The sequence below is a fragment of the Semicossyphus pulcher genome, unplaced genomic scaffold (assembly GCF_022749685.1).
Source record: "Semicossyphus pulcher isolate SPU_LCO1_2020_fin unplaced genomic scaffold, fSemPul1.0.p SCAF_18, whole genome shotgun sequence".
Classification (NCBI taxonomy): Eukaryota; Metazoa; Chordata; class Actinopteri; order Labriformes; family Labridae; genus Semicossyphus; species Semicossyphus pulcher.
This window is the reverse complement of record NW_027211691.1, coordinates 9,819,952-9,842,179: the sequence shown is the minus strand read 5'-3', so window position 1 is coordinate 9,842,179 and position 22,228 is coordinate 9,819,952. Positions and strand designations below refer to the sequence as shown.

The 22,228-nt window shown below is 41.3% G+C and overlaps 1 protein-coding gene across 1 annotated transcript in view; it reads right to left on the bottom strand.

Annotated features, from left to right (window-relative positions):
* The window catches only part of dok6 (docking protein 6), a 58,433-nt gene extending 49,518 nt beyond the window's left edge, over positions 1–8,915 (bottom strand). The window contains exon 1 of the mRNA XM_069667658.1: positions 8,746–8,915. Coding sequence (XP_069523759.1) covers positions 8,746–8,811 — 66 coding nt within the window. The 5' untranslated portion in view covers positions 8,812–8,915. The remainder of the gene's footprint in view (positions 1–8,745) is intronic.
* Between the last annotated feature and the right edge of the window lie 13,313 nt (positions 8,916–22,228).

The window sequence follows — 22,228 nt, the reverse complement described above, 5'->3', positions numbered from 1 at the left end:
CTCCGTCTGCAGACACGATTATTGGTTTACTGATTATTTGTTTACACCCATACTTTGGGCTGATTGTGTTTTCACTCCTCCTCAGTCCGGACCAGATGTAATGCATTTTTAATGTGTTTTTGTGCTTTGACATTTGTGGTTTGACCACAGTGCTCTGTTGGATTGCAACAGAGCAAAACTTTGTCGCTTTAAATTTAATTCTTGCTGTTGTGAATTGGACTAAATGTATTATATTTATACTTTTAATATTCTATAGTTAGTTTGTTGGTTTTCATCTAATTTGGGCTTGAATTTAAAGGAGATCAGGCAAAAGTTACACCCATGGTGCTGTCCAGCACAATAAAGTCCTCCCATGTTAAGATGCCCAGCACCACCTCAGAATCTCAAACATAAATTCCAGCTCACTGTCAATGTTTTTTTAAAAAGTCAGACAGCAGACTGACAGAGTTGGCTGCTAACTGGTGAATGTAGCGCAGCCGTTAGCAGCGAAACAGCCAGATATGTTACTGAAGACCAAAACAGGTTTAAGAAGAGAGTGAATATTTGACCTATGTGTGCTGCAGTATGTTAAGGTACAAATACATTTCCCTCCAAAAGAATCTAATGTTGAGCCATTTTGCTAGGTGTGTAAGTAAGTAAGCTGTAAGCTGACAAACTAGCCATATCAACACTAGCATTCATTTGTACTTATTTTTGCACCTGATATATGTCCAATATACACTTCTTTTTTTTTCCTCCTCCAGCTCCTGTGAGAAATTTCCAACTCTTTGCAAGCAAGCTAAAGCTGGCAAGCTAAATGCTAAGTGTGCCTGTTAGGTGTTTGATGCTTAGCAGTAGTAAAGTGGGGTTTTGGAGTATTTATTTTTCAATGACAGATATCTGCTGTATCTACCAAACAACACTATGACTTAACTTAACTATGACAATATCAACTACCCCTCAGATACTAGTGTGGTAAACACATATTTGGGGAAAAAACACTGATTGCTGACATTTTGCTAGCTCTGGCATTGCACTCTCTTGTAGGACCACACTGTTACCTGAAACCAGTTAATTTTTTTGAGCTCAGTCATCATGGTATCTGATCAGTGCAACCGCATTTTAGACTGTATCAGCAAGTGACACCAATAGCCTACTGGTATTGATATCAGAACAACTCTAATATGAGGTGTGATTAATAAACAAGTACTGAAATGAGCATGTTAGCTAAAACGTTGCATTTCCTGTTTTTCTGTCGTTTGGCCTATTTTACACAGTAACTGTCTTTGTAACACATCGTCTCACCTAAATCCAAAATAATTCCAAATAGCAGAAGTTATTTGAAGGTCTTCATTAACAACATTTTCCTATCCCTTCTCACCTTCCTTAGTTGGTGCTAGCTAGCTAGCTAGCTAATCTCGCAATCACCAACAAATTGACACCACTTAGTCTGTAGGTGCCTGACGGGCTTTATCTGATTGGCTGAACTGTGTGTTCACATGGAGCGTGTATTTAGGGCTGCATCTGAGAAGTGAAATCTTGAAATCAAACATTCTGAGTTAATTTATGACGCTTGGACATGAAATGATTCATCTTATTCATAGCGATTCATGCAGTCTTTTGCAATATGGGTATTTTGCATGCTCATATTGCAATGATGATGAAATTGCAATTTATTGTGTAGCCCTAATGTGAAACAAGTTAATGTAAAAATAATTGCAGGTAGTATTTGTTCCAGTGGTTGGAAAATGACATTTTATCTTAGCGTGAAGCCTCTGTGTAAAGTTCTCTTAAAATATTACATCTCCGCCTCTGAGCCGACATCTGATCCACAGCTCCTTTGAAGTGTCAAAACATGTTTGTGAATGGAGCGGCTGAATGGCAGACACACTCACCTCCAGCAAACTAAAATTGAGCATTTTTTGTGAAAGCTTGAAGAAAAGCTGGACGGACAGGAAGGCGAAAATATTTACCAGCTGACCTTTTCTACTTTTACACAGCGATCCTTAACCTGGAAACATGTAACAGGAAGGAGGCTGACACAGAAATTACTCAAAGGTCGCGTTATTCATCGGCCATTTTTCTCTGAAAGGGTTTGAAAGAACGGGTGATTGCAGTATCACTACTTGTGTTTCTTAGATAGTGCCAGATTTTGATGCTTTTCTGAGCGCAGGGACTCATTTTTGGCTCTTGTATGCATTTAGTCTCCATGTTGTAAAAAAAAATAAATACTGTATGGTACAAAGCCACGGGATTAAAATTAATTGAGAATCCACACACTGTTCTCTGGCAGCAGATTGTTTACTTGTTTGTCAGGCGCATGTGTGTGCCAATCCTTCAACGTTGAACCAAGCAAATTTGTGTGAATGTGTGTGTGTGTGTGTGTGTGTTTTTGCAGTGTATCAGGGGGAATAGCCTGTTGGGGTTATGGAGGGTGCAGTGTGGGGTGATGAATAGGATGCTTTTGTGCTCAGTCTCTCAGCTGTCTGCAAACCGGTGAAGGAGAGAAAGGTGAGAGAGAAAGGGGCAGGAGGTGAGGGAGATAAAGCCAGATAAAGGGTGGAAGAAAGGAGGGAGAGAGATAAAATAGAGGGAGAGGAGATGAGAGATAGACGCTGTGAAGAGTGGGGAGTACAGGTGAGAAGCGGGGGGAATGGAGGTGAGAGAATGGGTGGAGAGGTGAGGAAGAGGAGGGGAATGTGAGACGCTACTTGTGCATTCAAGAACATTGCACCGTTGTCTCTCCCGCCAACAAAGAGACAAAGAAGCCGGCTAATGTTGGAAGTCGTTGCCATTCATGTCAGTGGAAACAGAAAACAAATGTCCCGGGATAAAGAGGGGAAAAAAAGGGAAAGTGCCTCGCTTGGTGATTTTGATCACTCGGCAGAACCCAGAAGTGACCTCATGGCCTCAACCTTCACACATGACGAGGTTTGGAAATGAGCCAATCATGCTGACGGATGCTGATGAGTTCAGGCGAAGCTGTTGCTGCTTCCACTGTATTACATATCGCATAAAGAGAACCATTGGACTGTACTGCTTTCTAATGAAAAATAATGTATAATACATTTTAAAAGGCTGAGCATTACAATAGCGAGCGAGCCGGGAGCATTAGAAGGTCAACTGTGATGCAAAGTCTTGATATGTGATATTTGAGAGACCTTTAAAGCGCTAAAAAAAGAAACAGTCAAAAAATCGTATGAGGAGGAAAACGCCCTGGACCTTTCGGGCCTAAAACTCCAGCGGAGCACGGGGCGTCCAGTTGCCAAACCTTGGTACTTTTTTGGTACCCAGGAAATGTATCTGGAGAACTGACTCTCAAAAACTGTCAAAAAAAGTTAAAGCGTTAAGCGTCCAAAGCTGCAACAATTAGTCCGTTAACGAAAAAATAAAATGCAATTATCTGTAATTAAAGATTCAATCTCGGAGATTTCAGTTACGTCCCTAATGGCGATCAACAGTAATTACGGGAGTACACTTCCCAGTGTAATCGGACGTCCACTGTTGGCTCCCGGTTGTAATTCTTGATTTTCCTAGGTGACGGTGGCTTTCCTTTTTAGACTGTTCCTTTTTAGACCTTCATCTGAGCGTCAAATTTGTTTCTTTTTCTTTGGATTTTTACTTATTTTTGAAGTTGTATCTGTAGTCATCGATCTTTTCTTTGTTTGTTCAGCCATACTAGATTACCGTTTCCTCATAATGCTTACAGAAACCGGAAGTGCTGCCGCTTAGCTCCGCCTACCCTCTCTGGCAGACCAACCACTGCTAGGTGATGGAAAATGTGTCACTAACTGGGCGCCGCATGTGATTTTTTCCAGTCCATAATAATATCATATACTGCAAATGAAAAGGCTTTCATCAGTGGGCCATAGACTCAATCATCAGTGGGTTACCTCAGTCAGCGATTGATAGTGACTTAACAGACATTAATTTAAATGAAAATCTTCCAGATTATAACTTTAAGTTTCTGTCCCAGAAAAAAGCAGACCTTTGTCTGGTTCCACCAACTTTTCCTCATCTTTTTAAATTTTACAAAGTAAACCATGAATGATTCATGAAAATAATGGGTAAATTTATCTGCAATTATGATCATTGTTAGCTGCAGTTGCACTTGCATCAATTGTTTGTGATCATGTCTCATCACTTGAGGAGTTGATGATAAGTTTGCCTGTTTCAGACTTTTTTAATGTGGGCAACTTTTTTTTTTTAAGATCATTCGAACTTTATTGATAAGACAGTGAAGAGTGACAGGAAATATGGGGAAGAGAGAGTGGGGATGACATGCACCAAAGGGCAGCGGGTCAGGGTCGGACCCAAGGCCGTTGCGTCAAGGACTTTGCCTCTGTGCCTGCTCGACCAACTGAGCGAAATCAGCGCCCCACAATTATTTGAATGTGTCGCCCTGCGCTTTGGGAACTTGTGAAGCATATTTTTGTCTCTTTTCTGACACTTTTAGACAAAACATATTATCTTTGAATTAAAAAAATCCATCAGTTGCTTCATAAATGATGAAAATAAAAGGGCTGAAGTGAGTCGCGTCATATTTTGCTGTTTAATCCAAAGCATTTTTGTCTTTTTCTTCTGTGACACACCAACCCCGCAATTGCCTACATGACACTCAAGTTTTATCTGTAAGACGCATATTTATCAGTGCATTGACAGCCTGTAATTCAGTTGCGCCTGCATTGCTCTGTGTACAATGACACAGCTTTTACAAATAGTGCAGATCTTCAACTCACTTGGAGTCTTCTCGACTGTTAATTAGAATCTTCGACTCTTAGTGGGCAGCCCAAGAAAATAATCTTTGCTTGTGCCTCAATTGGATGAAAAACAGAAGGTGGTAGAAATAAAACTTTCTCAGGGTAAGGTGTATTGTTTTGGTCTACATAATGAAATTCCAGTATTATATTAGAGAGACTGGAAATGACTGAAACATTACCCAGCCTGAGGGGACAGAATCAATGTCCAGATGGAGGTATAAACCACGTTGCACGTTCGACTACATTTTAAACAGGCCAGCAGTGTTGTTACCAAGTCCTCTTTGTTCGAGTCTCAAGCAAGTCTTGACTCTTTTTTTCTTGGGCAAGTCAAGTCAAGTCCTTAGATAGCCTCCTGAGACCCGAGCTTTTGTTTTTTATGCATTTTTAATTTCTCCTACATTTTGGGGATTAATAGGACCTAATAAGTAGAAAACCTTAGAATTGTCTTTGTGTTACATTGAAAAAGTCCCACTGTCCTCATGTGAGTACCTTGTCGTAACGGTGTTGTAGCTTGTTGCTATTGATAAAATTAGTCAAATTTGTCTGCCATATCAAGCTACAACTGTTAATACGCATTAAATGAACAAGTTTCAATCATAAAATCTGAAGAGGTTTTCGACCTGGTTGAGTTTTCTGTAGAGGCCGACTGTAACACATTTTGGTCGGGATCTCGGCCATCTTGAATGTACACCAATCAGTGTAATTTGCTTTTGTGACCACAGGTTGGTGGACAAAGTGTCCATGAATGAGACCAATGGGTCTAAGTTTCACAGAATCAAATATTGTGGTGCTGTGAAGCCAAAATGTAATGTCCCTGTATGAGGATGCAGGGTCTCAGGAGGGTAAGGCAAGTCAAGTCCCGAGTCAAGTCACTTTTTCCCCACCCAAGATCCAGCACTCTTACCTGTAGTATCCGGTCTTTATAAAAAGAAAAGACAAGGTATTAGTAGCCCGTCTTATAATGATATTATTATTTATATAACCTGTTATCAATGCTATCGAAAATGAAATTCAATCCGATGATGCTACGTTACTGGCTCTGCCGACAAATTATCGCTGACTAATGTTAGTGAACAGATTGTATCTGGCTAATGTTAGCTAACATCACATTTTTTGTTTTCCTTCACATGTGAAATTTTTGAATCCAAAAGTGATGACTCTTGGCACAGATGCAGCCATGATGATGGTCTGGTCTGAGACTGTATTCAGTACCAACGAGTACGACTGATGAGGCTTCTCTTTGGGGAAAAAACAGAAAACACAAACACAAAACATCTTTGATGTTGCGTGTTGCCATAGCGAGGAGTTTGACTGACAGCTTGTCATCCAATCATAACAATCACATATCGGGGAGCTTTTTGAGTCGTCCAATCATGATTCCCAGTTTGCGCTGCAGACATACCAGAACATTGAATTTTATCATTTTATATTGAACAGCTAACATTCAAACTTGAACACGTGCAAGTCATCCGAGTCATCATGCCTCAAGTCAATAACTTGCAAGTCTCAAGTCATTTATTTTTTGTCAAGTCAAGTCGCAAGTAATCAAAACAGTGAGTCCAAGTCACCATGACTCGAGTCCACATCTCTGCAGGCCAGTGCTTCCCCCTGTTCTTGGGACTAAATCTTACTCTAGGTCTGTAAGCGTCCAATAATATCAGGATAATGATGCCTCAAGTCTCTTTTCACAGCCATAAATATGATTGAGCTGTTGAGTCATAGACAACTGTATCAAAATTAAGATCACGCTGCAAAATAACACTTTTTGGGTTTTAGCCAACTCTAAATATCATTCCCCTCCACAGATGTGTCTCTCCAGTCTGCTCACACGTGTACAACTGGCACATGTTTGGATTTTAATCTCTCTAAAAAAACACAACACAAAACCCTTAAATTTGGCCATTTAGCTCTGATTAGTTGTTCTTTTCCCATATAAAAAACAGCAGAATGTTTTATATCAGTGCCTGTTGATTCAGGCATAACTAAACCTGTTCCTGCTCCATTAAGCTGTTGTTATTCTCTCACTGATTCAGAATGATAATAGCCCTGTATTAACTAACCCTAGCGTGGACAGATGTATCTTTCTATCTACCCACAGCGGGGTCCTGTGAGGCCATCCCAGCGTGGCGTTCCTATGATGAAACAGCAGCGAGCAGCGGAGGGCTGAGGGAGGAAGGAGTGGGCGATCAGGACACAAACTGTTTCCCTCAAACAAGCAGCAGGATGAGATGTGGAGCCGGCGGAGACGTGGCATCCATACCTGCAGCACGGCCAACACAGCGTGCGTCCTCACTGCACACACACACACACACACTTTTTCTGAATGCGTCTAGCTAATTGCAAATGCAAGAAGTAAATAAACTGAGCCAACTGCATGTGAGCGAGCTAATTTGCATTTTTACAACAACAAATGTCTCGCACTTTTGTATTCTTATATCCGGCTGGTGTTGTGCATCTCTACAAGGGGCATGAAGGCTTCTCTTATACTCAACAACAATTACCCTCAAAGTGTAATCAAAGATGGCCACAATAGCAGCAAACAACAGAAGAAGAGTGTTGATGAAGCCAGGTGATGATGTGAGGAGGCAGACATCATTAGCCCCCATCATCACACTTCATCAAAGGAGAGGGAGTGTGCCCGCTAATGAGCTGGAAGTATGAACAAAAGCAGATGGCTTTATGAGTCAGACAATAAGGCGCTCATAATTGAATATATATCATGCGTTTCTATTTAAGCAGTCGAGCCATTTTTCTTGTCACTGTATCTCAATGGAAATCCATTATCAAAGGCATTGAAGAGCTGCCATCACAGCCAATCAGCTGGATTTCTATGAGACTTTTCAGGGCTGGGAATAATCCATCACGACTGAAAGAGAGTTAAAGTACAGTACTGAAAACAGGCAGAGGACTACTTGTACAGAGAAGGGCCACAACGATTAATTGATTGCAGTTCGATTAATCGGTTAATCGATTGCTGGATTTAAAGAAAATTAATCGCAGACTATTTTGATGATTGGTTAATAATTTTTTTTGTCACTGTATATCAATGGAAATGCGATGTCAAACAAGTTAAAGTACAGTACTGATAACAGGCAGACGACAACTTGTATAGAGGACAGCCTCAATGATTAATCGATTGCAGTTCGATTAATCAATTATTCGGTTGCTAGATTTAAAGAAAATGAATCGGCAACTATTTTTATGATCGATTAATCAATTTTCAAGCTAATATATCAAACATTCGATCAGCTTCTAAAAAGTTAAAATTTGCTGCTTTTATTTGACATTCTTGACAGTAAATAAGTCTTTGGGTTTTGTACAAAAGAAGCACTGTGATAAGCTTTTTTCACAATTTTTTGGACATTTTATAGACTAAAGATTTATCGATTAATCATGAAAAATAACCTGCTGATTAACTGATGATAAAAATTGTTAGTTGCGACCCTTGTATATAGATAAATGGCATTCCCAGTATTCCTATTATGTTTTCCATTCTTTAATCCACAATACGTGGTGTCAATTTGTACCATGAACTATAATAAAGAGACTTATTTCAGTACCTGTAATAATATACAGTGTCCAAGGTATTGTTAGTTTCCCCCTTTTCTCCTATGTAACGACCCTTCTGGTTTTAAAAAAGTGTGTCACACAAACTAGATTTACAGCCCAACTTTCTCAATGAAAATAAAGTTGCAGCCTAGTTAGTGACAACAAAGGAGGGGAATGTGATTTACAACTACATAAAACATGACACCAGCTGTCAATCATCCCACACTTTGCCAACATCTTTTGCACAATGCACTGAGGGGAAACTTGGCCGCTGTTCGTGCTGCTCTAATCTGTTTTTCCTCTTGAAGAGCTCACAGCAGGACGGCTGCCTATGGAGCAATTAAAGCCTCTTTCTTAATCCAGACGCCCCCGAAACAACTGGAACTCCTCTTCCTCCCCCTCCTCCTCCTCCTTTCCCTCCTCCTAAGCGTCAGACAGCAAGTGCAACACTACTCACCCCCAGTTTCTTACTCCGTATCCTCACGTATCCCTGTTTGACTATGTCGTTGAAGTTGGAAGCCATGCTGACGGGAGGCGAATAGCTCCCAGCTCGAGGTGAAAAATATCAAAGTAACCTCTTCTTTTTTCGTAGGGAAATATTTGACTCGTCTGTCGGTCGGTGTGACATCCAGCAGCAGGAGAGCGAGCCGTGGGCAACCTGCTCCTGTGTCAGCGCTCAGGCTGCCCGGCTTCAGCGGCGCGATCCATCCGGGAGAGGAGGGAGATACCATTCGTCAGCTGATTCATTGAGCACGAGAGGAGAGCGCAGAGGAGAGGCGCGCTTCCTGGACCACACCATCCCCGAAACAGTGAGGGGGGTGGGGGAGTAACTGCTGCGGAGGGTGGGAGGCTGGTATCTTGAAATTAAGGGGGGTAGCTAAGTTCAGTATCACCAATTAACAAAAATATACTCTCACGTGGAGAGTTTTTTCCGCCATTTTTAATTTTTTTTATGAACAATGAGCTCAGTCATAAGATCATGTTCACATCTCTGGAAGGAACTAACAGGTGTTGAAAACATGTTTATCTTTAAAGCAGCCCATGTAACCTTTCAGCGAAGAAATAACATTTTACTCCTGGTAATGAAAAGCTCATAAGCAAACACATGTCCTTGCATTATTTGCTAACCTCATATTTCTTTTATTTTTTGCCTTATACTTGGTCAGGTGTGCCTGGTTGCTAAAATAGGCTATTGTTAGCTAATTCTGGCAACATTAATAGAGCTAGCTGGCTATATGGCTTTATCTTTTGACTCCTCTTTACCTGCGACATGTTTTCGCATTAACCAGTTATTGTCACTCATAGCCTTACATATAGCTTGGTGTTATAACAAGGGAAGTCATGTACACACGATATGCTTGGCATTACAGATGTTTAGTCTCGACGACAACTATGCGAGGCAATGGCAACACTGATGCCAAATTAACTAATGGCAACATCAAAGCCATGGACTTATCATTAAGACCTAGAAACTGGACCCATTTAGTCCAGTGTATATATTATAATATTATATAATATTTCTATCTTACAGGTTTACTTCCAGGCCAAGGGGCCTATTGATTTGAACAGTAGTGTTTCCAACTCAACACATATACTTTACATTGTGATGACGTAAGAGATTTTTTAAGCTCTGTTGTTGGCTCAAGAAGAGTTTTGTTTGCATATGGACCCTTAGTTGATCAAAAACACATTATAAAAGAATCATTACTGACCTTTCTTTTAGTTTTGAGTTATTCCGTCAACAGTCATCTTATTTCATTAAAGGATATTCGGGGGCTGCACGGTGGTGCAGTGGCTCGCGTTGTTGCCTCATAGCTGGAAGATTCCTGGTTCGGACATAAGGGGCCCAGCTTCCTCCCACAGTCATAACAGTTTAATTAGGTTAATTGGTGACTCTAAAATTGACCATAGGTGTGAAACTGAGTGTGACAGGTTGTCTTGTCTCTATGTGTCAGCCCTGTGATTGACTGCCGATCAGTACAGAGTGTACCCCGCCTCTTGCCCAAGACAGCTCATTAATCTGACCACCAAATTACATCTAAATACAAAAAATATTGATTTGGTCAAATGTTTTCTCAGCTCACATGCTGTTAAAGTGACAATGTAATTGTACAATTTCATATGTTCATATTTTCAGCTGATGCATCGGTAGATTTAACCAGTGACAAATCATTTAGGTACTTGTGGTCATTCTTCTTTTTGATCACTAAAATCATGCATATGCAAGAGCTCAAGGTCGAGATCAAGGTTATCCCCTCAACAACACTTCAAATAAGAGTACTTGTTTCAGGAATTTTGATGTAACTTTTGAAATCTAGAGCAGCCATTCAAATTCTGGCCTCCCCTTGTTCCCCCAACAATATGTTCAAAGAAAATATGCAAATGTACAACAGAGCTTAGTGTTCAGACTAATTTGCAACTCACTTTGTACCTTGCCTTTTGGTTATTACCTGTCTGAGTATGAATATCATTTCCATATTTTTCACCACACAGCCCACTAATAAGAAAATACAATCGCCAGCGTGTGAGCGCCGTGTTGTGTCATTATTATCCGGCCTTGAATTGATGTCGTTTGATTTGATGAATAATAAAACCAGATAGTCCGGTTCGCTGTTAAAGGATCAAATAAATTGTATACAACAAAGCAGAGCATACAACCCCCGCCTGCAGCTTGTACATTGTAGGGGCGGCGCTGCAGATTGGCAATCAAAAAGCTCTGAAAATAAAAGCACAGAAACAAAATTTGATCCCTGCCAAAGCTATAATCCTGATCGGGATGTAGTGAGAGGCGTAGCTCGGGTTGTGTAATTCGCAGAGAGTGAAATCCTCGGTATTAGGTAACAGATGGCTCAGGTGTATTGATATGAGGGGGCTGCCATTACTTACATTGATTAAAATCCAGAGAGGAGAAATCACTTATATAAGAGAGTTACATAAAGAACTATATGATTAAGTGAAGATCAAAGATTTCTTTGTTTTACAGTCTTCAATTAAACAGGAAGGCGCCATAGATTAATGTGGCTGAATCACAAAACAGATTTCCTTTTATAAACGAGGAAACAAATATTCCACCAGTCTTTTCTGGCTCTGCACAATTATCCTATTGCTCATTCTAATTTATTTATTTCTTGTATTGCACTGAAATAAAATGTCCTCTGCTGACACGGGAGGGGGGGGCTTTGTTCAGCGGGAATAGATTGCTGCCACTTTGAGAAGTGCTTTTCTGTCAAGTGTCAGCTTTTGAGTCCAGAGGTAAAACTCAATGTCTGTATTTTCCGTCCTGTTCATCACATCCACGAGGGTGCACAAAACATCAAGCTGCCACCCTTCCAACGAACAGCTTGACTTTGATATTCTTCATGTCTCCCTGGAAGTGTCCTCAAATTTCAGACTTGTCAAAGTTGTTTTGTCTTTATAATCCTCTTTGTACAACATGGCGCCGCTCCATTCCCACAGCCTCGTCATCCTCTCTCCTAGAAAACAATGCTGACAGCAACAATGTCTTTTCACTGAGCTCAACATTGTGCTCTGGTATTACCGAGAGCTGTCCTAGTTTTGGGGAAGTAATAATCTTCTGTGATACAAGACAACAACCAGGTCGGACGCGCAGGTAGAGTGGCTGCATGCTCAGTGAGCAGGCCGCCAAACAAGCCAACATATGGCCCTGACATACATGAACGACTGCCAGCAGGGTCAGATGTGTTGAGAGTCGCTCAAGAGCAGACAGACCTTCATCAAGGTCACGAGAGAAGCAGCCAATATCTGCTGAGCTGTGGGAAACGACTGTTGTCCAATATGACAATTTACTAGGTATTGAGCTCATAATAATCACCTTCCACATCATGGATCCAGGTCCCTTTATGTCTAAAGACACGTTTCCACCAAAAGAACTTGGACTTTAAGTCCCAGGAACTTCTTTACAGGGGACTGATTTTCAGCCAACTGTCATCTGCGTTCAGGCAAATTAGTCAGCTGACCTGTGAAAAGGCTACTTATATTTTGCACAGGTTTTTATAGGATATACCCATGCAATTTATTTTAACTGATAAAAATTGTAACAAAATGTCACCTGAAATTAAGCAGGAAGACCTTTGTTCATTTTCGATACCATATATCCTTTCCTGATAATGATTTCAATACCTAGATTTGAGTGGCCGCTACCAAGTTCCCCTTCGATATTATCCATCCATCCATCCATCCATTATCTACCGCTTATCCTGTTCAGGGTTGCGGGGGTTGGAGCCTATCCCAATTGTCATTGGGCCTTTCACGCTCACACTCACACCTACTGGCAATATAGAGTCACTGATGAACCTAACGAGCATGTCTTTGGACTGTGGGAGGAAGCTGGAGTGCACCGCACTGTTGTTTGTTACACAATAACATACCTGAAACCAGTTGGGGCTAATTGTTTATGGTATTGTATCAGAGGTATTAGGCATCTACTTGCCGATACCACATTTTAGGCAGTATTGGAGGCGACTGGAATAGTTCATTCAATTTCCACTCTGCTCTGTTTTAGCTAGCAAGTGTATAACAATGACATTGAAAGAAAACACTTGTTAAGAGTGCTGTAAATATTTAAGCATGTTGTGTACACATCCAGATGGTCATACCTCTCGCTACTTTGACGGTCTTCTAAATGCTGCAAGCACTTGGCCAATCAGAAATGTTTATCGCCGCTAGGCCCACCCCCAAAGTCCCTGTACTTTCAGAAAGTTCTACCTCTGGAGCAGGGACCAGTTTGGAGTAAAATCAAGTTCTTTGGACTTTATTTAGACCCTGGTCTTTGCAGTGAAAAGGCACCAAAAGTTCCTTGTACCCTGGGGAAAGTTCCTGCAGTGGAAATGTACTTTTTGATGATTAATGCTGGGAGGGTTGAGCTGCTCAAAGAGAACCCATACCATCCATTAAAGCACTTTAGCATCCCTAAAAAAAGCACTTCTAATTTGTTTACTTAGTCACAGCCGGGGCAAAAGCAAATTTGTACGTGGTTTTGATGGTCTGGTGAAATATTAAAACTGCCTTTGCATTAGCTCCTCTCATTGCTATTTGGCGAACATTCACAAGCACAGCTAAATAATTAACACGTTCTAAAAAAGATAAGCAGGGGTGATGAGTGGAGGAGTGGTGGGAGTGAGAGAGAGAAATGCATCTCCACGCTCGGGTGTTTGCCAGGTAAGCATTTTTGCATGTGGGCGGAGGAGAGGAAATAGAGATCACACAGGCAGAATTATGGTAATGTTGTGCTCCAGGTTCCTGTACTCAAGCTTTTTACAGCAACCCGTATCAGCTTGATATGTTAATAGGCACAATGGGATTTGGGTTTGATTAAATGTCAATGCCTGGAGGAAAAAAGGGTTAGCGTGAAAAGAAGGGGGGAGAAAAAAAAGCCAATTTTTCAGAATAAGAGATGCAGGCTGCTCTGGACTCAGTGGGTCCTTGGCTATCGAAGGAGGACATTGGTTCGTCGTACAGTATAGGACAGCTAAGGTTGTGTGCAGTCCCAGAGGATCCGGCCATGACATGTTTGTGATTTACTCCATAACAGTTAGAAGTAGAAGTGGTTGGAGGGCCTCTCTGTCCTTCTCCAGAAGGTGAGTCGGGAGAGTGGGCGATTCGAGGGGGTCTTTTCCTTCAATCACAGATGAGTGTACAAGTAGAAACCTATTACGAGGGTTTTTTCGCATTACGGAATTGGCCAAAAACGTTATCAGAAGAGCGGAGGATAAGATTTAATTTGCAGGATATGTGATGGTCCATTTTAAATTTGGGCCTTCTATAATGAGATACATTTGCAGGCAGAGAAGATTTATTATTGTACTTATAAATGAGCGTATGAGTCAGTTAAAGGCTTAAGATGTTAACTATAGGTGCACTAATGATCATTATGTTAATCGGGGAGGATGAATGGCGAGGAAAGTGAGTAAGGAAGGGAGAAGGGAGAAGAGGGTGAACTAGAGGGGAAATTCAAGAGCATGCTGAATAAAAAAGGAAGGGATCATTCTTGGGGACAGGCTACACCTCCTGCTGGTTTGACCCCCTCTTTGTGTCCTAAATTGGGGTCCGTCTTGTGTCAGGGGGAGGCTGAACCCTGGGCTGGATCTCCGGAGACTTTAGCTGTTCTGCCACTGTAGCATTTCTCATACAAAACGACCAGGGGAGGCTAAATCCACAGTTCATCACATTCAGCTCCTCGTGGGAGAAAGAGGAGTAAAATAGGTGCCTCGATCCACTCCTACCAGAGTGATGAGACACCTGTTTTTCTTCTTCTCCCTTTTTCTTAAGATAATTTGGAGACATGAGAGGCTGAATTCATCTGGAGTGGCTGGTCTTGGATCACTGACCAGGTCCATGTGACCATCTCATTCATTTTAATCATCTTTCATATAAGAGACCTGATTAAACAGATCCTGGAATTTATTCAAATCAGGTCTTTTGGACTGATTATTATATTATAATCATTCTAAATTCAATTCCACACGATTAAAGAGTAATATTTTCGGTGTAAACACGCATGTTTTTGATGTCCTTCATCTTCCCCTCCATCTTTTTTAAAGCTTGTGTAAGCTAGTAGGGATTCATGCTAAATGACAGCACAGCAAAACAGATGATAAAGTTCAAGAGGGACTAATCTATCGACTTAGGAGCCACGGCCTCACTGTGCCTGCCCTGATCCTCAAGCCCTTTAAGCACGGTGTAATTATACTTTCATCAACATATGTGGTGCTGTGTCACTTTAACTCATCAGAGCCCAAAAAAAGGGGGGAAAAGAGTGGAGACGGACAAGCGTGACTAATATGTCTGCCCTGTAGAGGGCAATATTGTCTGCTGTGTTAGAAGGAGGACTTTAAAGGGGCTGTTAATATGTCCTCATGTTTCTACTGTATGATAATGAGGTATATGTGCATGTCAGAGGTGATGAATGAGTAACATGTAAGGTTTATCTCGCTGCACGAGAGTAATGAAAGTGATTTGTTGTATTTATCTTAGGTTGCAAAACCAAGATGCATTCTTGCTCAGATGCAGATTCATGAATTTCCTTTCACAAGGTCATTGCTCTGTCCCTCAGCTCAGTTTCAAAACAGTTTAACCAGCATGATCAGATTTGCAGAGAGTCATATTTGGCTCAAGCTGCACCTCCAGACCTGCTGGTTATTGGCTTTCCTTATTTAATCTGACAGATCTCATATAAAACAGGTTATCCTTGTGCTTTTATTTCAGTGGCCGTGGCTTCTTTTCGAGGATTGGCAGGGAGCACACGACTCCAGTGCTCACCGTCCAGGTCGGGACAAAGCTACTCTTTTACCTCCCGGGCCCTGCTTCACAACGGCTCATGTGTGAGCATGGAAAAAAAGAGTGGAAATCAAACCTCCTCTGTAAATACACGAAAGGTCAGAGATGACGTCAGAGCGCGGGGACAGCCTCCTCCGTGATTTTGCGGCCCCGTCGTCGGCGCCTGATTCGTCGCAGCTCTTAATATTTTGCACTCTGTGCTCCCGGACCGTGATCCCAATATAAATACACAAGCACACTTCTGTCATAGAATTGTGTTTGGTGTTTCACCTACTGCTCATGAGTCGGTCTGCTGTAGCAAGTGCAGGCAGCTACAAAAGGAATCATTCTGCTGAGTCGTAGTAAAAGTTGAAAACAAACTTATTCTGGGATTCCTTTTGATGTAGTTTACTATGAACTGTGCTCTTCTTCCATTACCCCGGGCCCTCTAAGCCTTGGCCCAAAACTCTCCCACTTCCTTTTGATTGTATTATGACTGTCTGCAAAGAAGTGTGTGTGCCCGTCTGCCCTGCATGGCCTTATTGTTAGGCCGTGACCCTCAACTGTACCGTGGTTAGCTCCTCAGACATTTCCAGGCGTCTCAACATTTATTTTCCTTTGCAAACAAGTGTTTGTTTTACACGCAGGCTCGCAGATATCAGGTTCTTTGAAACCCAATCCATTTCCTCTGTAATAGTTTTGTGGTTATTGTTGTTATTAATGCAATCTCATCTGACCCACATCTGGAAGCCTATGCTGCGATACCTTGCAGGCTTTAAATTTGCACCAGGCCATAAGACTCACAGATATGACTTGCTAGCTTTAAGTATCCAGATGATGTGGACTTGTCATTATTCATCCTGAGGGTGCAGATCTAACAGCAGCACAGTCTGGGAGGCAGCCAGCCCCTCCTGGAGCGGTACACATCTTTCCTTCTTCCACAGTGCTTGTTTTAGGAAAAGCTTTTACATGTGGCCCACGTCTGCCTCCAGAGCATTAAACTGCCTCACTGACACCCATTTAAACAAGAGCAAATGCCAGTGTTAGTGTCTTATGTGGGCAAATTGTTGACAATAAATCATCTGATTTGCAGTTCTCTAGCAATAAAGCATGTAGAAATATGGCTGTCGTGCTGCCTGCCGTGACAGGAGTAAGATGAATGCCTGTTCATCACTGGGTGCATACAAAGATGTGTACAAGGGGGAGGAAGACAGGGAGAGACAGCTGAACAGCTAACATGAACATATATTCTGTTTAGCATAATCTATTCGCTTTGCCATATGTTCTTAATTTGGTTTTCTGGAATATGATCTTACAGTGGAGCCTCTTCTCTTTGAAAGCCTCATTTATTAATTTCAGACTGACAGTATTGGATCTGTGAAAGCCTCCTGCATTTACCCTGTGAAACACATAGGCAACTTCAAAGTTGCTGAAATTGTGTAGCTGCAAAGACACTATTTTTTCTCTGGGAATCCATGTGAACCACTAAGGTTCACATTACAGATTATACCACCTTACAACAACCATTCACGTAAGGGATAATGTATAGTGAGCAGGTTGTTATCACGGAGGAACCCCTTCAGGGTGAGACAAGACCCATTGCGTTGGGGCATGATCCCGCTTATTACACGGCTACCTACTTACGAAATCAATAATTTGACACAAAATATGAATTTAAATATGAATAAGCTGTTTATACTCACATTAAAATGAGCTAACCAGTTGTGATTACTCACATTAAATGAGCTAAGCTAGCTGTTTTTGCGCACATTAGAATGAGCTAAGCTAGCTGTTATTACTCATATTAGAATGAGCTAAGCTAGCTGTTATTACTCATATTAAAATGAGCTAAGCTAGCTGTTTTTCCTCACATTAAAATCAGCAAAGCTAGCTAGTTTTACTCACATAAAATTCGGCTAAGCTAGCTGTTTTTACTCACATTAAAATGAGCTAACCTAACTGTTTTTACTCACATTAAATGAGCTAAGCTAGCTGTTATTACTCACATTAGAGTGAGCTAAGCTAGCTGTTTTTACTCACATTAAAATGAGCTAACCTAGCTGTTTTTACTCACATTAAATGAGCTAAGCTAGCTCTTATTACTCACATTAGAATGAGCTAAGCTAGCTGTTATTACTCACATTAGAGTGAGCTAAGCTAGCTGTTTTTACTCACATTAAAATGAGCTAACCTAGCTGTTTTTACTCACATTAAAATGAGCTAACCTAGCTGTTCTTACTCACATTAAAATGAGCTAAGATAGCTGTTTTTACTCACATTAAATGAGCTAAGCTAGCTGTTTTTGCTCACATTAGAATGAGCTCAGCTAGCTGTTATTACTCATATTAGAATGAGCTAAGCTAACTGTTATTACTCACATTAAAATGAGCTAACCTAGCTGGTTTTACTCACATTAGAATGAGCTAAGCTAGCTGTTTTTACTCACATTAAAATGAGCTAAGCTAGCTGTTTTCACTCACATTAAATGAGCTAAGCTAGCTCTTATTACTCACATTAGAATGAGCTAAGCTAGCTGTTTTTACTCACGTTACAATGAGCTAACCTAGCTGTTTTTACTCACACACCGTAGGCTACTGTGTTCCATTTAATGTTTACTTGATGTGCCGTCTTCAGTTTTGTAGATCTTTCTGTTGTAGCCTTCAGTTTTTGCATCGTTTAACCTCTGTTGCTTTCTCTCCGCTGTTTAGTCTCTTTTCTTTTTTTCCCCTCTGTAAACAGACCGACGTCAGATTTACCGGACTTCTTTCAGCGGGTTGATATGATTACAGTTAGGCCTCCGGATTGTGTGATTGTGTGAGCCGCATCCCTAGCAACGGTCTGTTCTTCATCAAGTATTTTTAAAACAAAACTTAATACTTGGCTTAAGGCAAACCAGTCATGTGATCACTGATTTTAACCGTTGTATGGAACTGTCCTACAGGGAGAGAAGGAAAGGTAGCTTTGCAATGTATGTTTTTATGTCATTTACTGTTTGTTTGTTTTTAATTGTTTGTATTGTAACGTGTGTTATCTAGAGCTTCCTGACCAGGGACCACATATGCAAATTAGCTATATTAGTGCACTGCCCCTATCAAATAAACTAAAACTAAACACAACACAGACTGTTATCGAAAAATAGCAGACCTCGGAATGGTGTAATTTACCAATCAGAGTCAAGTATTTAACACAGCCGTGTAATATAGGGTAACGCTGACGGTATATGGCCACACTGCTCACACCTTAGCAAAACAGTTCATAAAAGAATCATGTCACATATTCCTTTGTATTTTGATAGGTTGGAATATTTAGCCTGTCAAGGAAAAACTAGCTTCCCGTAATAGGGCAGATAATTCATGCACAAAAACATTTAACAATTTATCACTCGTCCTTTTTTTGGCCCCCAATTTGCAGATGTAAAGTGTCGACTTTAATATCTGTTGATCCATTCAAATTCAACAACTGAATGGCCCTGAGCATCACTTTGAATGCCTGCATTAAGATTTTCAATTTTCAGTCAAGTATTCGGGTGAATTGGTCGCACGAGAGCGAGTTGGTAATGAATGGTTATTATAAATCAAATGTCTCAGATTGGTCAGAGGCTTGTTTTAAAAGCACCGAGACCTAAAATAACTCAATAATTATATGAGTCATGTTGCCACTCAGGAAAAAGCTTATTTTTTCTCCACCAAAGTGCCCACTCCATCTTTTTTGCAAAAACACATTCACAGTGCGGCTATGTACGTGTAATATTTTTGGATCACGAGGGGAAAAAAAAAAAACCCACTCCCTGTCAAATTTTATGTTTTGTTCACCTGCCAAAGTAAAGGTCTGACAAGAAGGAACACAGTCATTACCAGTGGCAGCCATTACTTTTCACCTGGGTGCTGACGGGTTCCCTGAATGCATCACTGCTATCTGATTCCCATCCAACTGTAGTGGAAAAAGCAAACAGGTGAGTAAGTGAAAAATACAATTAAATTCAAATATACAGCACAAACAAATGCAGTAGCACATACAAACAGTGTCTTTCTCTCCCCTCAGGTGTGTATGCTCTCTTTGACACGGCCTGCCAGTCTGCTGCCATGCAGCGCCACATTTAGCTCTGCAAGAAGCGCCAGACTGCAGCCGAGCAGAGCACAGTGAGGAGGTTATTAATGGCCTTCCTTATTTTAAACGACAGTCTGAAAACACTGGTGGCACCATGCAGACCCCTGCTAGCTGCAAGCTTGTCTTTCATCCCATCTGTCTTCACGCCGCTCGCTCTCCTTGGTTCTAATGGGCCGGTGGCTGTCGCTCTGTCAGCTTGCTCCTAATGCAGCCTCGTCTGTCTTATGGGGCGAATATGAAGGCAAACAACCATCTATCAAAATCAACTCATGTCTTGCACCTCTTCTTTAATTATTCCAAGGCATTTTTTTGCGACAACACTGTTTCAAAGTGCTCCTGCAAAACTTTATTTCATGACACTTCAAATTTGTTCTGCTTTCTATGAACTCAGGAGGACGGGATCAGACATTCTGCAGACAGTATCCCTCAGTCAAGAGCATGAAGGTGATGCAGAAATCAAAACTTCACGCTGTTTTCTCTCACCTTCAGGTTATCGCTCTGCCCTTTTCTCCTGTCCCCTCCACTTTCTCGCTCCTCTTGCCTTTCATTCTTCAGAGCCCTTGAACGCAACCTATCACCACACCCCGCTGTGAGTTTTGACACCTGTCTGATGTATGCCTCTCTTTTCCTCTCACAGAACCCGGGCGCACATGGACGGCCTATCAATCAATCTGCAGCCCCTTTCGCCTGCAGAAAACAGCCAATCATGAGTGTTTGGGTGTAATCTAACATGATGTGGTTGAGCATGCATTAATATATGAGCATGCACATGCACTGGAACATGATGATGAGTGTGTTTCAGAAGATTACAGACATGTAGAGCTTTAAAATCCATGGAAAATTCATTAATAACATTGCATTTATGTTGTATCACATTGTGTCACACGGCCAGTAGCTGCATATTCAACCCATCATGTAAGATTTAGCGCTTGTCCGGGGAATAACGCAGACTGGCAGCTCGAGTCACAACCGATTGCAGCCCTCGAGACATCATAACACTGCCGGACATGGATATGGTGGAAGCCATTAGGGATCGGTCATTTCGCTCTACTGCTGCTCGGAAGCAAATGAGGAGTGACGACCCCGCTCCCTGGTGACGGACCCGAAGAGGAAGCCTGAGACGTTTAAATCAAACGCTTCCGCTCTCAACGGTATGAATGAATAACCAGTATTGATATTGGGAGTGGGGTGGGGGGGGGGGGGGGGGCACATCCTGAGAGACGTAGATGTCAGTGTTGCAGGTTTCTCCCTCATGTGGAGCAATAGATGTCTAAAGGATTGGGTTCAGTCTTCATCCAAACCCACAGAACCCACCACTTCAGCGACTCCCTGAGGTGCTTTGATGTTTGGTGTTTCGGCTCTGCATGCTTATCCGACGGGTTGGAGCAAATGCGAAATGCGTCATTGCTAGTGAGGTTTTAGAGCAGATTGTCAGTGTTAATATGAAGGTATTATGACTCATATCAGATGGACTGCTCAGGGGCCACTGAGTGTCAATATTTGATCATTTTTAAGCTACTTTCATTTTGTGGCGACCTCGGCGACCCCTGTGGACAGAGTGGTACCTCTTGTCTCTCTGTTAATGCGGTTTGTAGTGCTAACAAAATATCTTATCCTGCTTTCTTTAAACAGTCTAATCTAACATTCAGTATGCATCTGTGGAAAATGTAACCAAAGGCTGTTTCTGCAGCATGCACTTAATCCCTTGTCTGACACCAACCCGGGGTCAAGCATCGGAAATAACTAAATAGAAATAATCAATCTAGTCACTGATGGTTTGCTTTTGTAGTTCATTAGGAGACATCAGTTTTCATTTCAGTCTTTTTTATTAGCAGCTAAAACGTCCTAACAGGGGGCGCTGGTTTAACTCCGTGGGTAGAGCAGGCGCCCTGTATACAGAGGCTACAGTCCCCGACAACTCCCAACCTTGGCCTTTTGCTGCATGTCATTCCCTACTCTCTTATCTCCATATTTCCTGTCTCTCTTCAGCTGTCATATCTCATAAAAGGGCAAAATGGCCAAAAAAATTATAATATTAAAAAACAAAAGTCCTTACATGAGCTTTAAGATATGCTACGTATAGCGTTATTCACTGTAGAGTATTCAGAGAATAAGTAAGGTGGTGTTTGAGGCACATGTTAATTAGAACTATATACTACCACATGTTTAAAGTACAAATTTGTTAACTTCAAATGTTCCTTTTCATGGAATGCAATTTTTAGGAATGTGGCTTAAAAGCAAATACTTTGAAGTTGGATCAAATATTTGTAGTGTTGTAGCACCATTGTTTTATTTTCCCAGCCTAACTGCAAAACATAAGATATTGATTATGATTAACATGAAAGCCCATTTACCAGTCCCTCCCAGAAGTTGCAATGTTGTGTTCGAATTCACCCAAATTCAACCAATTGCCGCATCTTTTTCTTGCATTTTTCCACAAATTTGACCTATTTCCCTTTGCGTTATTTATGACACCAAACTTTTACATTCAAAAATGGTGAGCAAATGCATCAGTCAAATAGCACATGGAATAAAAGTGAGAAATAACTGTGGTGGTT